The sequence below is a fragment of the Acanthisitta chloris genome, unplaced genomic scaffold (genome assembly GCF_000695815.1).
Source record: "Acanthisitta chloris isolate BGI_N310 unplaced genomic scaffold, ASM69581v1 scaffold13585, whole genome shotgun sequence".
NCBI lineage: Eukaryota > Metazoa > Chordata > Aves > Passeriformes > Acanthisittidae > Acanthisitta > Acanthisitta chloris.
In genome coordinates this window covers 31,538-51,282 of record NW_008675441.1, presented here as the reverse complement: position 1 = coordinate 51,282, position 19,745 = coordinate 31,538, and the positions used below count along the sequence as shown (strand labels likewise).

General features: G+C 43.0%; 1 protein-coding gene across 1 annotated transcript in view; it reads right to left on the bottom strand.

Moving 5' to 3' along the window:
- MTMR2 (myotubularin related protein 2) overlaps window positions 1–19,745 on the bottom strand; it is a 40,144-nt gene that overhangs the window by 8,355 nt on the left and 12,044 nt on the right. The window contains exons 2-8 of the mRNA XM_009075758.1: window positions 15,391–15,466; window positions 12,084–12,178; window positions 11,797–11,907; window positions 10,376–10,477; window positions 9,626–9,709; window positions 2,043–2,192; window positions 1,064–1,252 (exon numbers count right to left, since the gene is read on the bottom strand). Of these exons, the coding sequence (XP_009074006.1) occupies window positions 1,064–1,252; window positions 2,043–2,192; window positions 9,626–9,709; window positions 10,376–10,477; window positions 11,797–11,907; window positions 12,084–12,178; window positions 15,391–15,436 (777 nt within the window). The 5' untranslated portion in view covers window positions 15,437–15,466. The remainder of the gene's footprint in view (window positions 1–1,063; window positions 1,253–2,042; window positions 2,193–9,625; window positions 9,710–10,375; window positions 10,478–11,796; window positions 11,908–12,083; window positions 12,179–15,390; window positions 15,467–19,745) is intronic.

Sequence of the window (19,745 nt, the reverse complement as noted above, 5' to 3'; positions counted from 1 at the left end):
CCAAGGGCCAATCCTGCCAGACCAACCTAGTGGCACTCTACAAAGGAGTGACTACAGCAGTGGTCAAGGGAAGGGTTGTGGATGTCATCTACCTGAACTTCTATAAGGCCTTTGACACACACAGTGCCCCGTAACATCCTTCTCTCTAAACTGGGGAGATATGGATTTGATGGGTAGACAGTTTGGTGGATGAGGAATTGGATGATCACAGCCAGAGGGTAGTGATCAATGGCTTAATGTCCACTGAGTGACAAGTGGTGTCCCTCAGGGTTCTGTTCCGGGACCAGTGTTATACAATGCCTTCATCAACAGCACAGACAAAGGGACTGAGTGCACCCTCAGAAAGTCTGCAGACAACATCAAGCTGAGAGGTGTGTGAGGTGTGACACACCTAAAGAGCTGGATACCTGGACAAGCTCAAGAAGTGTGCCCATGGGAATCTCATGAGGTTTAACAAGTGCAAATTGCTGCACCTGTGTCAGAGACAGCCCTGGTATCAATACAGGCTGGGGGAACAAATGGATTGAGAGCAGGCCTGCTGAGAAGGACTTGGGGATGTTGGTGGGTAAGAGGCTGGACATGAGCCAGCAGTGTGCACTTGCAGCCCAGAAAGACAACAATGTCCTGGGCTGCATCCAAAGCAGTGTGGACATCAGGTCAAGGGAGGTGATTCTGCCTCTCTACTCCACTCCGCGGAGATCCCACCTGGAGTGCTGCATCCAGTTCTGGGGTCCTCAGCACAGAAAAATGAAGTGAAAAATGGTAATACACAAGATCCAGGGTGCTAGAGTTTGACCTCAGTACTACTTTGATTTTTTTTCCCCCTTCCAATCTCATTTCCCATTGTAGATTAATCCAAATGGATCTCTGGTAGTCACAGTGATATCTCACCATTACCAGTCCAGGTATAAAGGTCTGCCTGGAGAGTCAGATCACTGCATGAATATTTCCTTTACAGTGCAAAACCCTTTTGTGATCCTTTATAATAATATGAAATGGTGGTGGGAAGTGTGCTCTAAATTATTACACTCCCAGTTTTAGACAGGAGAAAAAAGCACCTGACCTTATTGGCTACAGCATTCACACTAGGCCTTGCATCAAATATGAAGATTTTATGTGACTGAGCATTAGAATCCATGATGGCTTGAAGGTATTTTTCATCTTCCTTGCTTCGCTTGCCACTCACTCCCACCATTGGCTGGCTACAGCGAGTGATCGTTGCTTGACTTTCTGGGTGAATCCATGACAAGACCTTTGAAAACAAACGGGAAATAAATGAAGGTAAAATGGGATTCATTAAACCAGTGAAGTGTTTTACCTGTAATGGCTTGCTCTGGGACCCTGCCATGTATTAGCTGGTTCCAGAAGGCTGGATTCTATTAAATCACAATTGAGCGAAAGAAAGAACTCTTCTGCCCTAATTCACTCTGGTGGTATTCCCAAGTTTGAACAAACAAAAGGTGACCAAATGGGTTTAATTCTGACTTTCAAGTATGATGCAGCCTGTTTTTCTGGCTGTTGTGTGAGTCACTATGTGGGCTGTGTCTTACTTTGTGTTACACCATGTTAAGCACTTTAGGAACAGGTTAAATTTTCTATAGACTTCAGAAGTAAACTAGTACATTTTCAGTTACTGCTGAACTAATCATCATAACAACGTGTTTTGTCTTAATTTCAGTTAATAAGCATTATCAGCAGTATCACTAAGTATTCCTCTATCCTGAAAGTCAGAGCAGGCCAGACAGTTGTAAACAGCCAAATAGGGCTGCTTTGTGCTTCCCAGGAACTGAACTGAGGTTTGGTCTGAGTTGTGCTAAATTATCTTATCTTCTCATTTTGGTTTAGTCTACATCTCTTTCACAACAGTAGTTCCAGCAGATACTGTTGTTTTTTAAGTCCTTAAACATGTTGCTGTCACTTTTATTATCCATTGACCATTTATTTGCTCCCTGGAATCCACTCAGCCTGATCTTGGCACTATTTATTGCCCAAAGGTATGTGTAACAAAACCACATCAAAGTGACTTCTTTTGTTCCACTCACTGGTATGCGTCCTCTTGATCTGAAAGATGCTACTCTCTTTAATTCTTCATCGGGAATGTTTACAGGCACAGCTAGAATGGCAGGGTATGTATCACACAGCTCATAGCGCTCATTAATCTTGGTCAGCCTCCAGCTTTCGTTGGGAATTCCCTAAAGAGGAAACAACAGCACGTTAGCAAATGAGTTGCTCTGAGACCTCAGCACAGTCCTGAAATTCAAGGCAACTTCTATTAATGAAGGACATTTAGGGTTGGCGCCTGAGAATTTACTGTCTTGGTAACTTGCATTTCATGCCCCTTCCCAGAGAGGTGGATGTTTGGTCAGGTCACTGAGGAACAGAGAAGACTTCAGGCAGGGTCACCTATGGCAAAGGAACTGTGGAGGCTACAGGCATAGCAAGACAGGTAATCCCCGTGAGCACATACCTCCTGGTCTCATCATGGGCTTACAGGAGAGCCAGGAGCAAGACAGACTGGGTGACCAACTCACTCCTCTCTCAGCACTTAGTACAAACATGGTGGGTGAAAACTGGGGATTCAAAGTGGAGTTACCAGACAGGATGGAGAGGAGGGGCAGAAGGGAGAACAGTAAAACAGTCCCACAAAAATCAATCTGGTTTGGTTGGTTGGTGTTCAGTTTGGTTTGTTCAGTGTTTGTGGCACAACTGCACAATGCCCTAAAAACACCAAAAACCTGTAAATTGTATGTCTCTGGCTACATGACTGTGTGTGATGTGCAACTCCCATTTTCCTGTTCAACTAAGCTCTCCAATGTACTAGTCTGACTGGCTGGGAGAGCAGGGAATCTACACATGCACACATCATTTAGCTCAGCGTGCCCTGATGAGGAAGCCACTCAATGGCTTCCTAGCCAACAATCTCCAGGTAACACCTGAAGCACAGTGGAGATGATCCTGACAACCTGCAGACTTGGTTTGGCTGACAGTGGGAGTGAACATGTCAACATGGAGTGGCTGGTACAGTCTGCCTGCAAGGAGAGATCTATAAACAGACACTTGCTGAAGCAGGGGTGAGCATGAACACAAAGCATCTCTGTGGGTAAAACACATCTGCAGAAGTGAACATGGCCAGACTGTTAAGCACAGTGTTTTTTAGGGCAGCATCAGCTCTTAAAACAATTCACACTTCTGTTCTAATTAACAGTGCTCCATTTTAAGGAGGGTGGTGGGACACTGATTACCACTGTCACGGCTCCTACAGAAAATAAATGACAAATCTAACACAAGTCAGACGAGCTGTGGTAATTATGGCTGACCCACACAGACTGCAGCTAGTTCCCCACCACAGCGGTGAGTCATGCTGTCAAAAGAGGTCATGGTTAGAAATCTGACAGGAGGAAAGACCTTCTGTCTAATATCAGTCACACACCCTGCCTGTGAACCACCTCTGGTCCTGGGGCCCTACCTGGGAAGGAAATGTTACTATAAGGAATCAGCAGAGCTGCCAGGATCATGAGTACCCCAAAACCCTAAAGGAAAGCTATTTTTGGCACTGCCTGAAGCCAAAGAATTGGCAGGAATAGGCATCAGTGTGTATACACAGTCCAAGCTTACTGATGGGCAAAACATGCCCAGAGGTCTACCTGCTGTACATACAAGGGTGGAATCTGCTGGGTCCACTCACTCTGCTATTGCCCAACCAGGGAATAGCATCAGTTGTGACCAAGCTGGTTACTATCTCAAAGGGGACTAATGGCAAATGACTACATTACCCTCAGTCCTGTCCTAGTAATGGATCCATCAGCAATGCCTGGAGATTTCATCTCCCCCAAATCTAAATGAAAACTATACTGTCAGCACAGTCTTGGCAAGGAAAATGGGAACTGACAAGCAATTACACAGAAGAAAAGCTCCTTTTCATTCTACCCTGCAACTCTACCAGTGCTCATGATGAAGATCAAGCAGTGGGCACTGTAAAGCACCCTCTTCACAGTGCTGCGCAGAATGGCTTCAGCACACACTGCTCGGTCCCAAACTGAGCTCTAAAGCTCTCCAAAGCTCTAAGTCTTTCAGCTGCCACACTGACAAATGTGAAGGAAATCTTTCCACTGCAATAGCCCAGACCAGAAAAATCCATGACAAGCCTCCAAAGAAAGAAAAGACACTGTGTCTCAGCATTCAAATTCCCTTTGAATCATGGGGAATGTCTGCTTTCCCCAGCACAGGAGCCTTGAATCACAGCACCACCCAGGATGCTTTGGATTCAGATCGTGACTTTCACTAAGGACTGGAAGCAAACAGAAATAAGCCAAGTGGGCTAGAAAAGAAGCTGAATTTGCATCTTCCCAGGACATTTGCCATAATGCAGTGTAGCTTCTGCATTTATTCATGCTCCTTCAGATTTGCCCTTTCTCCAGCTGGAATCAATAGAAAAAGCTAAACGTGATATAAAGCACACTGGTATTTCCTCATCTAAGATGGATTTCACTGCTTCCTGGTAAGTTGCAAGCACCCAAAAGCCTACTATGAAATCAAACTGTTACAGATGTCACTCAAGAAGCCTCTGCAGGCTCAGGAATGGCTCTGGGAGCTGCCTGCTTGTGCACCAGTAGAAGGAATCCAGGTATGCCTCGCAACAGGATAATCACAACAGCAGGTTGTCATCATCCTGAAGCTGCCGGGGAAGTTGACTGTAGGGTGTCCATATTAGTGACCAGAGACTGCTGCACAAGGTCTGTTCTCTTCAGATAAACTAATGCTGCTTAGCAGACCCTGATTTTAGTAGAATTCATGTTTGGTGGCTGCCAGAGAGCAAATTGAAGAAGGCAGCACAGCCACATCTATAGTCATAAATTAAACGTACCCATGACAGTTCTCACTGAGACCAGCTAAAATAATGCACCTAACATCCATACTATTAAACCTGTTTATCCTCCAAACAGGGCTGTTCGTCCAAACTGACTACTGGTGACCCATGGCCAGGATTACAAGCAGGCAAGCTGGCCTTGCAGCCCTCCCTCTTCTCTACTCCACAAGGACCTAAGTGCCTCTTCAGGCCCCAGCTCTGATGTAGCCCAGATGCACAACGACATCTCAGACTGCCAAGGACATTGCACAGCTATGTGGAATTCCTCTGTGAAAATTTATTGAAAGGCAAGAAATGTACAACTGCAGAAAGAGGATGGTTGAGATGGGGACTGCTGGTAGCTCAAGGTTTCAAGAAGGAAAACAACATAGTGAAATGCCGTAAGATCCAAAAGGAAAACCTGCAAGTTTCATAGGCAGTCACTGGGTGGGGGCCAACAGCTGGGTCATCTCTGTGCTCGCGTTGACATTACTGGTGGAAGATAGGAACAGCAACACAGCTGAGCGAGGTGCAGTTCTCCTCTCACTGATGCCTGTTTGTCCAGAAAAGTCTCTACAGATGCCTCCTTTGCGGCAGTCAGTACTAATCATCAGCCTAGAAGCTAGTTAAATCTCAGCTATCTTTTTTGTGTGTTATTCAGTAAATAATTGGCTCATACTCTCAATTTGCACACATTTTGCTGAAAGAGTATCTTTGTGCATGGCTGCAGATGATAAAACACACTCAAAAGAGGGATGGTAACAGCCTGACTGAAGCTATGGAACTTGCAATGAAGATGCCCCAGTGCTTGGAAACACTCCTTGCAACTGTATCATCTAACCACAGAGACAGAGCCTTTGTGTCATCTCCACATACAAACCAGATTTGCTTTCCCTTTGGATAGTCACTCATGCCTTACTTTGATGACTTGTGCTCAGTTATCACTTGATTTACGCATGTTGTAGAAGATAGAGCTTCTTCATTTGCAGGGAAAATCTGTTGAAGCCACACCAGCGTGGCACAGAAACCACCACCTTGCAAAGCACATGTTTAAACTTAAGCATATGAGTATCTTTCACTGACAGGAAAATTAATTTCCTTGCTGGAATTACACACAATCACATCTCTACAGGATCTAGCAGATCAACTCAGAGCTTAGACATGTAGGTGTACCTTGACCTGGTGCATGCAAGGCAGGGAGGGTCCTGAGTTACACACCAGCACTGCCCCTCTCAAACTTGGTCAGAACCACGAGATACCAAGAAGCTGAGCACATTGCCTGCGGTGCATCCCTACACCAACACGGGATATAGCTGCAGAGCCAAGCTGGTCCCTCTGGCATGTACTCTGACCAGGCTGTGTCCACTTAGCACAAAAGAGCTGTGATCTGTTCTGCAGCAGAGACATACCTAGCATAAGCAGGACCTCAGTTAAACCATGGGACATCTAACAGTTCAATTCTCATTTTACTCCCACAAGTTACACCCAACAATCCTCTGCAGGATGCTGTTCTAATGCTCTACCTTTTTCACTCTTCTTGTATACTAATGCTGGGCACTTCTTTTATCCTCAAAACAGGTCAGTTCTTCTGAATCATTAGTTTCTACATTTTCTATGAAAGCAGCAATCACAGCCCTATACTGTGGCTCCCTGGTAGATATGATCACACATTTCCAGCTTCATGACCCCTTGTAATGTTTTCCAAATGCTCCCCACCTTGTTAAGGAAAATAAAGCTCTAAGTTACTCCAAAGGCATCTCAAGGCCTTTTGGTTTCAACTGAGTCTTATTCACTTCGCAATTCTGTTTTATACTCTGCCAGCCTGTGTGTAATAAAAATCAGGGAGCAATTTCAGTTTTAAATTTCATTTGCCACATGTGATTCCATTTACTAACTAAATCTCAAACCTCTCTGAGTTCCTTTTGTTCTCTACAGGTTGTTTATTACTCCCCATAGTTTTACACAATCACGGAGTTTTAATAAGTTACATATTTCCATCTTTCCCAAGAATGTTAACAGAGAAGTTAGGGTTTACTGAGTATCTTTTATAATTGCTACAACTGCTATCATATCAAGACACTTCTATTAATCTTAATAAAAATTATAATAAATAAACCATACCACACGCAAACAGTGCAGACATAGATCTTACCATGGGTCATGGTCTAAACATCTTTTCTGGATGCTTGGTAGCTGGAGTTTACTTTTGCTCCACTCCTCTCTCTCTGTGGTCCTGCTCCCACAGGGAAAAGACTGACCTGGCCTAAAATACACCAAGTTAATGCCTGGCCATACTGCTGGGCTGATTATGTCCTTGGCCAGCTCATCTCTAACAGTTTTTAAACCAATTCCAAAAGGTCCTGCTGACAGTGCATATGTCCTGCTTTTCTATTTCTGATCACAATTCATAGAGTCAGAGACAGGTAATCCCATTATCTGATTTGATGGTGCCAGTTTTGTTTCACTGTTAACAAATCGCTGCTGCCATTTCAGGACATAATCCTGATTTACTGCAGTATTTGTTATTGCTTTAGCAGAACCTGGTTGGACCAAGAAAAAAGACTAAGACATTCACACAGATAAACTGAACATCCATAGTATAAAAGCTGGAATTAAATAAACAGACTGAAATACCTAAAAGTTTTAGAGGGGACATAAAGCGCCATGCTGCAGGACCTAAATCAATCTAACAAAAGGGATGAAATTCTCCTCCGGATCACAACATAAACATCTACCGCAGTACGGTTTGCCTCTTCTTCAGCAGCTGGCGTTGCTCACTTTTGGAGACAAGCTACTGGAACAGATGGATTGCGTGATCTGAAATGTTAGGGACTGTGGCCCATCATGGCTAAAGCTCAGATAGGCTGTAGCTGCAAAAAATCCTGGTTTGGATACACTTTTGCAATTACCAACATCAGGAAATGACCAAGGGCTTCAACATCTGGGCATTAGTTTGGTTTCTTGACATAAAAGCAGTCAGGCAACATTTTTCCTGCCCACTCCAAAGTGATACAAAAGCAGGCCATAGCAATAGTACACTCTGCAGCAATGTCTCAATTGTGACATGTTTTAACGCATCAATGCTACCTCATGTGACTAGAAACAAAGACACCACAGCCCAGTCTCTTTTTCTTCACAGAAAGGCCAGAAGAGTTGCAAATTGCATACACGCAAATACACGTATCTTTTCACTATGTAGTCAAACTCCTGTCAAATTTAAGGTACACCAAATCACAGTATAAAAATAATATGGACAGAAAAGCTTCTATTATAAAAGAGAACATATCAGGACTAAGAAAGTGGAATAATTTACCTTGAAATTCTCAAGGGTCACCCTCCCTTCTTTCCAGGTATTGTAAGAATGTCTTTTGTACTTCATCTGTTTACACTGAAGCTTGGCTAACTGAATGCTATGCTTTTCAGTGGAGATTATTTTGATAGCACGGGTATTCTTTAGTCATTATTCCAACGTTCTCAGCCCTGCAAAGAAGCGTCTTGCCCTGACAGCTTGGGCTGCAGATCCTTCTCTATAAACAGATCTTTCCTTTAAATAACTACCAAGAAAGAGGTAAATTCTAAACGAAGCAATAATCATTGCATTATCAGGTCTTACAGTCAAAGTTGACCTTAGATACAATGTGATTACAAATGACTGGAGTATGTTTCTACCAGGATTTTAGGTTGTGGCATTTCATTGCAAAACATACACTCTTTTGCAACGAAGGCAGTGGAGGTAAGATAGATCTCACTTTCAATTAGCAGCCTAGAAGGCAGCAATCTATCTTAGGCAGCTATTTTAGGAGAGAACAAATCACCCCCAACAGTGAACTGCTCACTCCCCATCTGTTAATGACAGGCCTAGATAACCAATTTAGAAGGCATGCCCGGCTTTTAGAAGACTAGAGCTAGAAAAAATGAATCCTTAGGTTTCGGATGCCAGGAATCAGATGAACTAGACTACGACAGAGGCCTGAGTTTGCTTCATTTTATGAGAAAGACCCAAATAAATCTTTAAATTACATGGTTTAAAATTTCTTAATTTTACAAAGGAAAATTGGTTTTATTCTAGCAGATCTAGATGAGATAGAAGTTTACTGTGTCCAGGGCAAAAGTGTCACCAAACTGTGCTGTTTCCTTTACTTCAGAATTTTATGTCAGGAGTGATTTCATTATAAAATACAACATTCTTTCATCTTTTCCCCCAGGGAGGACCACTCAAGTGTTTATCACAGTATTCCTAATTGACAGCCTGTCACTTCACAATACCTTTGATTAGTCTACTCTGGACACGTTATAACTGTGTGTTCTAATCTATAGTAAATCCCAACACTCTCTAGGTTGATCCCTGTGCTGATTTCCTAAGATAATGATGGAATTCTACATTTAATTTTTTTCCCTCCCAAGTTCCTGTTTAAGACAGGAAAAACTGGAAAGAATTAAAACTGATACAAGCAAACACTGAGACGTGAAACAACCATGGGATGCCTATACCTGCATCCTCACTGCCAGCAGCAGCTGATGACTAAGCCAGAGCATTAGATTTTTCTACCAAAGCCTAAAGGCAGCTTTCAGCAGCCTGAGCTACTCTCCATCAGTGGATGCTACTACCTCTAAAGCTGTACCACTGTCATCAATCACTGCAATGTGGCGAACAATATCCTAACCCAGCCTGCACAACATTTGTCAGCAGGATCATTCTCTGCTCCATATGACCTGTAATTACATTACCTCACTTCTGAAGAGTAGGGAGGACGAGGAAGGATGTGGCACAATACCCACCTGTCTTCTGTACTCCCAAGTTGGATCATACACTTTCCATCCATTTTCTGGGAAAACCTCTTTGTACTCAAATGCAAAAAGTGGCTGAAAGAAAGAAAACTTACCATTAAGATCCCACTTGGAGCCCATTTGCAGGATGTTTGACATCCCATATCCCTCATGACTGGCCCTTCTTTTTTCCCCATTGCACTACTCTTCTTTTAGGGCTTTGTGAAAAAGATTAACACTCTCGCTATAGCAGGTAATTAGCACAGTAATATACTTTCCAATATACCCCTGATCTTGCTTGGCTATTACCTAGTACTTTAAAGAGAGAAAGAAAAATCTACTTGGGCAAGAATGCTCTTATATATTAAGAACCAGATCCTTCCAATCAGCATTTGAAAAAACAATTGCTGTGTCATAACATTACTGAGCAGAGGAACTGCATTCAAGATCTGGGGCAGTGCAATCACCATTAGCTATAAACCCCTGATGGATGCCACCGTGTTTTGACTACTTTCCTCTGTTACTGGGCTTTATCAGTAAGTCATTCTCCATGCATGAAAGAATCCAGCCCCACAGTAACAGACTTTTCCTGTTTTCTGTATGATCTAAACTCCTAAAGAATGAAGTTTAAAACAGATTTTAAAACCAGCACTTCTCCCTTCAAGAAAATGCACTTGATGTGAATGCTGTATCAAGTTGATGGGACAGAAAAAACAGTTTACTGCCACTCTGTGTCTTTTGGTAAAAACTGAAAACACTTACCAGATTATTTGAAACTGGAAAAGCATATTTCATTAGGTTCTCAAATATGGATCGTCTAGTTCTCCCTTCAGGCTTATGAGCAAACCGCAAGTTTCGAATATCCTAGGGAAAAAAAGAGGGAAATCAAGTTGCAAATTTCCAAAACACTTCAAAATCCAAAGAAAAGCCAAACCCCAGAATTCAAAATAGGGTTACATAACCAGGCAATTCAAGATGCATAAGCTGCATCTGTACCACTCTGTTATTGCACTAAACTGCTGTGCATATCCTAGGCCAAGAAGGCTGGCACATCCATATGCTATAAAGAGCCAAAATACCCATCACAGAGTTTGTGGCTGTGTTTCCCACACAGGGAAACAATGCAGTTCACTCCAAACCTGACCATGTGTGCAAATTTGCATATAAGACAAAATGGCTGAGGACTAGGAATCCAGATCAAAACAGGGAACAAATTAGCTTGCCAGCACAAGCACCCCTACGTTAGCCAGGGTGGATCATGACTGCAATTGTATGAGACCAGCTGGATGATTTGGTACAGATTGCATCAACTGGCCTTGACTCAGCACACCCACAGCTTGACAGTCTGCTTATCTTCCTGATGCCTCAACTTCACAGCAGTGACCAGTGCAGTTTGGGACTCCTTTTCAATCCTCAATCTGCTCTATCCAGCAAGTGGCTCCTTTTAGCCTTGAGGGGCTCTGACAAGAGCTCTAAGCAGCCCAAGACCTACGAGGTTCTGAGTCTAGCTCTTCCTACATGGCCACTGAGGGAAGCAGAGGGGCCAAGCCCTGGTGAACAGCAGAAGAATGGATTTAGGAGGAGAGATGGTGGCTTTATCTACTTTGTGGATCTATTGTAAGCAGACACGAGGAGTCAAACTCTTAATTTTTAGTGAAGTTTGCATTTCCAATTATTCCAAGGGCTCTTGAGAGGCACATGTGAAATATGTACTGCCTTGAAAGATATGAAAGAACAGTCTCAAGGAGGACTGAAGGCTACTTGCCAGACTCTCACCATAATGCACAGCAGTGGGTGGACATGAGCTAATGATTTAAGGGGGAAACGCGCTCCTTTCTTGCTCTAGAAATGCAAATGAGTAAAAGGCATACTGTATTCTACAATAACTACCTGGAATAGTCTGGTGGGCAACCCTGAGAACTGCATTAAGGGATGCAGCCCTAGACCTCCATTATGAAGAAAAGCTATTGCCTAGCATAAAGCCTCAACAAAAGTTTGGGTCGCATGTCAAATGAGTGGAGCTAGAGAAAGCTGAAAATTACTTTTAAAATCAGATCGTTTTTGACGTCTGTTTCAGTCATACTGACTGAAACATTTTGCAGAACTTCCTACAGTATCACAGATAAAACCTTTCAAAATGCATATTCCCCCTTCACTATTGTAAAACACAGATAAAAGTTTACCTTGCATACAATCTCCAATCCATACGAATTCTCACCACGACTGGAAGCACCTCCGATTTTCTCCACTCTGTTGATTACACCTAAAGATGCATCTAGGACAAAAGGAGGGTCCTGTAGACAGTTGAAATTTGTGAGTTTAAAAAGGGGAGGGGGAAAATCCCCAGCTCCTGCTCCCTTGTGTCTATATGCCCAAACACATAGCCACATTTCACACAGAATTACTCTCAAAGAATACCTAGGTCTAAGGACTGAAGAGCTACCAAAGGCAGGTTATTTCAAAAGCTTACCCGTTCCATGCTTTTAAAATACAGTCTATAATTGGTCACAGTAAGGGTTCCTCTGATTGCTCCGGTGAAGGGACAGATATAAGTAACATCCTTAGCTTAAAAAAAAAGAAAATAAATAAGTTGTTAATTTATAAAAGAAAAATTACGACAGCAACAATATTCAGGGACTCAACTTCACAGATCATGAAATTAAAACGAGCTTAATCTGGAATTCTAGCCTTGAGCTAACACACAAGTTTTGGTTTTGTGGAGAAGGTATTAGTTTGAGTAGAAGTAGTACCATCACCAGAATCCTACATTTGCAAAGAACTGCTACCTCTGTGATAAAAACAGCGTTTGGCTGCAAAGTGTTTACTTTTCCTGCTAGGAGCTGCATGTGGTACACCATGCATGAAAAGAGAAGATGACTCCCACCTGGATGCATACATTTGAAGATGACAACGAGCTGCATAAAAGCTAAGGACTGTCCCCAAGACTGTTTGTGTCACTAAGGACAGGAGAAGGCAGTGCTCCTACATGTGGTTTTTAGGATGTCTGGGTCCCTCTGCATAGCTTTGCACACGGAGTCAGCCCTGGGATGATGGCCCTCACGCTAAAACCAGCAGGGCTACAGTGATTTGCAGCAGCCATGAATCTGTATAACACCCAACTGCTGGTGATTTTAGGTCTGAAGTCAGCGATCAGGTTTCTCTGCAACAATTCAATTATTTTTAAGCCTGAGTGATGGTGACTCAAAACAGTTCCCTTCTTAAAAGGCCTCAAACGCTTCTTACTTGTTCCAGCAAAAGGCAAGAGGTGCTGCTGGTTTTCCACAGCAAACACCTCTCCTAACTACCCTTCTGTTTTACATCAATTAAAAATGCCGAGATTTAAGTTGTTGCTGCCCACCTCTGCCGCCCATCACGTCTTCTGCCACTGAAATAGTTGGCTGGCTGTGTCCTGGCAATGGTTTACACTCTCACCAACAAGTAATGACACCCCTCAAACACACAGAGAAGACCCACTGACCAGAGCTACCAGATCCATGAAAGAACTCCCTGGATCATCTTAATAAACTCAAGCCTCCAAACCCTACGAGACTGATTTTGCAAGGGCTGTGTCAGGAGGACAAGTCACCTCCCACTCAGGTGACAGCCACCACACATGAGGTGTGAGGCTACTGGGGTGTCAGGATGGGGACCTGAATTTCTTCTACTTTTATCGCATGAGATCTAGCCTGGAGGGAGAGAGATAGGGACTCTGCCTTACTCTAGGGCACTGGCAACTCATATATAACTAAATCATCCTCATGTCAGCTCTGCTTCTGCACAGTCTTCACTAACTATCGAGATCTCAATACAGAGAAAAAACCTTAAAATATCAGGAGCGACTAATTCAGAGCAAAGTATGTAACACTGAATATCTGGTTAAAAAAAAATAAAATATATAAACATGCTAGTAATTTCATTATTTATTTATTTAAATTAACATGCATTTGCCTGAAGGGCAATTATACACAAAATGCCTCTAGCCAGTTCTAATTAAGTCAAGTGTTTCATTAGTGGCCAATTATTAATCACTTCTTTTCAAAGGCTAGTTTGACAGAGATTTGAAAGCAGACTCACGAAGCACAGAAAGGGTGAGGGCAGCCTGCCTGTTTTTTCCACTAGAGTTCCCATTATTCAAAATGTAATTTCAAAATGTTTAAAAAAAACCTCAACAAAATCTACTAATGAGAAAAGTGTGCATTTACATCTGAAAAGGAGCAGGACTTCTGGGTAAAGAGGAAAGGTGCTAGAAAAATGTTTTCCAGGTAAGGAACCCCAGGCATGATCTCAAACACTGGCCTTGCCAGCTAGTAAGCCACATCACCTTTCACATTTGCATTTTATTAGCTTGGTTTCCTAAGGAAACAATTTTACTTAATTACACTGCGCATGTACACATGTACCTACACACAAGCCTTGTCTGACCTCAACCCTGCCACAGCTGTATGATTTCAGCACTCTCTACCTGATAAATAGGGATCTCCAAGGCATTAAAATGCTTTACTGTTTTTAAGAACGGATGCCAGGTATAAAAGAGAGGCTGTAGCAGTGCTATCACCAAGGGAAAGTCTAATAAGCTCCATCTTTGGTGTATATATAAGAGAATACATATGGGAGAAAGAAACTGGAACGCAGGTTTACTAACTCCCCTGCCTGTGGAATTCCTGACTTTTACAGGCCAATCTTACCCCAGATTATTGGGTTGTCTGAAAATATTATTTCTTCCCTTCCCTGTAAAATACAAAGAGAATTACATTTGCCTTTCTTGACACCTTTAACAGGAAAGAATTATTGCTGATGAATAACAACGATTTCCTTTTTGTTGCCTTTTACTTCTTGCTGGACCAGGCAGCTTCTGTCTAAGCTACTCCAAAAGCCACCCAGTCTTACAGACTTACATGGATCATCACATCATTTGTCCACAGATACAACACTGGTAACCCTGATTTCTTAAAACATTCCCTAGGAATCCTTCAAATTCTAGTCTTGCTGTTAGAGCCAACTGTGTTTGTGGAGTAAGTTAGATGTCAGTCTGCAGTGTATGGTTGGAGCACAAGTTCAAAGTCCTTAGGAAAGAAGTAGAGAAAAAGGTTAAGCATTGAGGTGGTTTTGCATTGGGTATTTTTGCTTGCTTTGATTTTGTTGTTGTTAGGTGTGGTTTGTCGGTGAGCTTTTTTTCAGTTTGGGTTTTTTGATTTTTAGGATTGAACTTGCACTCTTCCATGTCACTTTAAGAGGAACACAACAACATGTTAAAGTAGTAAATGCAAAATCTTTCACAGAAAATTAATCAAGAGGCTTACTCAAGCTTTCAGACTGGAGAGCATCAGCAAATCTGATGCATGTCAGAATGTCTGGATGAAAAATAAAAAACCAAAAAACCTAACCCCATATCACAGCAAGTTCCCTGCAAAAGCAATGTATCCTATCCTGGATTCCACGACAGAGATCTGACATACAATTGTGCTGTGTCAACCTAAGAAGCTACCCTGTGGCAAGGACAACTTGATACAGTCGATCTATGTCCTCTCAGAAGGCAGGAAATGCAAAGCTGTACAACGGACCTCATCACTCACTCTAAGACACGTTGCACTGCTTTGTATTTGCTACATGCTAAAAGGAGACAGATAGTTACCCTGGCCCATGTGATATGCAATAATTTGATCATGGTTCTCAAAACATCAGCAATTTGCTGTTGTTGGCCAAAGACAACCAAGATATTCTGCTCTACAGATGTTCTATTTGGTCAACAAACAATAAGGACTTCCCTCTTCACATACCCATGTCTTTTATGGTTTCCCCTGGTAGCAAAGGTGGCTCTTCCATTTCAGCCAATTTATTAGTCTCCCTCAGGACCTAGGCAAAAGATACAAAAAATAGAAACAGAAATTAATTATGTTCTCATAAACCAAGAAGCTTACACTTACCTGCAACAGGTCAACAATATCAAGGACAACAAATATCCAAAGATCTTGAAGTACAGCCTAGTGTCTAAGCCTCTTCAGAGGTGAACACCAGGCTCCGTGCTTTGGCAGCACACTTCCCAGGTTGCCTTTCACGCTCCAACATTCTCCTCCTCAGCCCAGCATCACAAGTCAAATCCTCACACAGTTACATACAAAGTCAAAGCGATCAGGTCCTCTCCCAGTCGAAGTGATCAACTATTACCATGATGCTATGAAATATTCAGCAGAGCGATCTCTATTTCACACTGAGGAAAGTTGAAAAGGACACCTTGTCACACCACTGTCTTCAGTGAGGGTTCAACAGATGCAAAAGTCCTGACTTGGCACAGTTACAAAGGTTCTATGTTGATAGGCATGTATAGGAAGTACAGGTTTTATTTATTTAACTATTTATTTATTTAAGCTGCCAAATGACCCCTCCTCCACTTTCCCCTGAGTTCAAGTTATAACATGGGGCATGAGATCTCACACACGTGATTGCATTTACATAAGGGTTTTCACAAGAACAGTTGTCATCATGAGCAGATGGACACCTTTGCAAAGCATGGCTCTAACTATGAAAGCATAACCTGAGGTCTAAACCTAAGGTAAGAACTAGAGGAGTAAAGCAAACAGAACTGATCAAGATTAAGGCTAAGTCCACGTGGCCAAATGCAGATGGATCCAATCATATTGTCCATGCCTCAAACTGGTCAAATGACCACAACCACAGCAGCACACTGTCTGCTCAACCTCACAACTCAAAGAGCAGGTAAGTTAGTCCAGACCCTGCCTCATGCTATAGCAACCACAAAACTCTGAGTTCAAAGTTGGTGTGTGTCCACCTGGTGAAGGTAGACAAAGGGAGCTCCTTACTTCTCAGAACTGAATGTGCAAGATCACCCAAAATGTTTTCTTTATCATCATGTGAGGAAAGAGAAAGAATTGTTTCAATTTGGTATCAGGAAAACCCTGCAAAGAAAATTCAAAGACATAGCCTAAAGTAACATTCTAGAACCTGACACGTCTGTGGTCAACTTTCATGTAGGATCAAGCCACAGAGAGAGCCTTGGGGAAGAAAAATTCCCTAAACTAAGCAAAAGAAAAATGGAAACAAAACCCAGAGAAAGCACTTGCCACAATAAGAGCACGTTCCAGCATTTTCACACAACAGATTGATGTATAGATGAAAAGATTAACAAGATCAAAGCCTTCTTGAGAACAAGATCTACGTTTTAAAAAATGCATTCAAAATACTCTTAAAAAATTAGTAATAAAAGCAAGTACAGTCCCAGCTTCCTAGCAGGAACCTCACAACTGCACCCACTTAGGCCAGCTCGTACCAGGGAGGCTGCCAGAGCAGCTGGACTGGGGGCCACAGGATGAGTAAGGAGAGGTCACCATTGACAGAGCTCACACTGGCAGTAACTTGCAAGGAAAGCTTCTCCTCCCCCACATCAGCAATACCAGTAAAAACAAGGTTTTGCTGGTATAACTAGCAGAAGCCGATGTTGAGGACTTCTTGTCAGCACAGCTGTGTTGGCCAAAGATCACACACCCCATCAAAGGCCTGACTGAGGGCCTCCCTGACAAAAGCCTGTGATGTAGACCCACTCTCCACTCCTGTGTGTCCAATTTTGTGCTTGAGTAACAGCCTTGAAATTGGCAGGATAACATCTGGATTATGACAAATGAGATGGAAGCTTCTGGCTAATTAGTCCGTAAGCGGTGGTCATCTTTTTGGCCTTTTATCTTGGAAGGACATTAGTGAAAATGCACTCCACATTCAGAACACAATCACAACTTCTTTGAGAAGGTCCGTACACCACACGGGCAGCAGCTGCTGCTAGAATCACTGCAGTCAACAGCTGGACTCGCTGCTCTACTGCAGATGTCAGCAGGAGCACATCCAGCAGTAAATATTTGGGGGACTGGGTTGTATCTTAAGCCAAAACAAACATGAGGTAAGACACATAGAAAGTTTTTGGTATGACAAACATGTGCCATGATGGCAGAGGTGGGCAGTGCTCAGGTGGGTCTTAAACAGTGTACTGCAGGTGGTGGAGAGAAGAAGGGAATAGGCAAGCCATATAGGCAAGCAGTATGAAAGACAAGGACCTCCATGTCAACACCATTCTGTAACAACAAGGTTGAAAGCTTTTTCAGTTTAAAAACTGGCTCTTCTAAGACTAATAAAATCCATCTGCTCACTCGCACTCTCTGAAATGCAGAATCCCCAGGGTCAGAGCAAAGGGTTAGCAATCCAAACCTGTGCTCACTCTAACACAGGGCAGCAGATGGATGGTTTCCTGGAAGAACAGCACTTCTAGGTTGCCCCCCTTGCCTCCTGCCCCCTTTTATTTTTTTATTGCTACAGAGTTGAGGACAAAACCCATTTTCACCATCCCTCAACTGACCTCAGTTACACAGCCTACCTCAGGTAACAAAGCACTGCCTGCCTCCATGACAATTTCAAAGTCCGTGCAAGCACATCACCCTTGGGTAACAGTCATCCTTCCCAAGAGGCTGAGACATAGGGTCAGAAAGTCCAGGACAAACACGTCTTTGTTGTGCCAGTCTTTGCACTATCTGCTCAGCTCTAGACCTTGAATAAGCCCCTAGCTGGAATATGAACACTTGAAACCCATTCCTGGCAGAAATCAAGAAATGCCCAGCATTTTCCTGAAATCCACCTCCATCAAAGGCTCCTTAAAATTAATTTGGGGAAATGCAATCTATGTATGGCTGAAAATACAGGCAGCAGGTACAGAAGACATCCGTGGCAGCACTGAAGGATGGGGGCTGTCAGTAGGGAAGTGGGTGGATAAGAAAAGAGGAGTCTTGGAAACAGATCAAAGGGGAAGAATGGCATGGGACAAAGCACATGAAGCTCTGGGAGGATAGATGAACCCTTTGCTCCTCATATGACTAAGGAGATGATATGAAGAGCCTTTCCATCTTACTGCCATCCTCCTCTCCCCCTCAAAATCCGAAAATGATTCATTAAACTGTGAGAAAAAATCTTTTTTTGCACATTAGCCCATTTTCAAGACTAAAAATAACACTCCTGGGCCCAAATTTAGCCCTCTGCAAACCTTGCAAAATTAAAATAAGAGCTGCAGTAAGGCAAGGAAGCAGGGAAGGGAGCCAGGGACATGACTGCAGCAGCCTGGCTGCAGGAGAGTCTCGGCTGGCTGCTGATACATTAACACTATTGAGGCAGGTACCACGTACATCTGCAACTGAAATTTGTCACCTCTGTGTGCCTCAGGTTTTTAAATTGTTCAGTGGGAACAAAGCCAAAGAGTTCTTAGAGACCTGCAGTGAAGGTCACAGCCAGAGCTGAGCAGAATCAGCATTACCTAGGAATAGGACCATGATGACGCAGAGCCACACACTGGCTCTGTCACAATCATCACTAAGATGGTTTCTGTAAGGAACAGATACAACCACCAAAAATCAGTAGACTTACTTTGACTTGCCTCTGCACCGAACAAGGTCTTTGTTATCTTCTCTCCACAAAAATGTTATGCCTGATAACTGAATCTCCAGGGGAATGAAGAGAGTCTAGTTACAGACTAGAATATCCTTTATTTCTGTCTTCTTTTACCAAGTAACAACATATACCCATCCCACCTGTCAGCAGCTCTCCCTCTAGATAAAACAGCTTCTCTGGGATGCTGAGAATGGGAGTACCTTAGCACCTAAACACAAGTCCTGCCTCAGCTCAGAAGGTGTTAGGACTTCATGCCACCACCTACCTTTGTTCTCTGCTCAAGCAGCAACTTGGCAGAACAAACCCACACTGCTACATTTAACAACCACTCCTCTTACTCCAGGATCCCATCCAGCCCACTTATAGCTGAAGGTGCAGAGCTCTCTCATGCTCTCCTATTACACCCAAGACAGGGAAATCCCAATGCTGTTTTGTTGAGGTAACCTCCAGATTTTAGCAACAAAATTATAATCTCCTTTCAAGCAGCAACTTGGCAGAACAAACCCACACTGCTACATTTAACAACCACTCCTCTTACTCCAGGATCCCATCCAGCCCACTTATAGCTGAAGGTGCAGAGCTCTCTCATGCTCTCCTATTACACCCAAGACAGGGAAATCCCAATGCTGTTTTGTTGAGGTAACCTCCAGATTTTAGCAACAAAATTATAATCTCCTTTGCTTGTTGGGGTCAG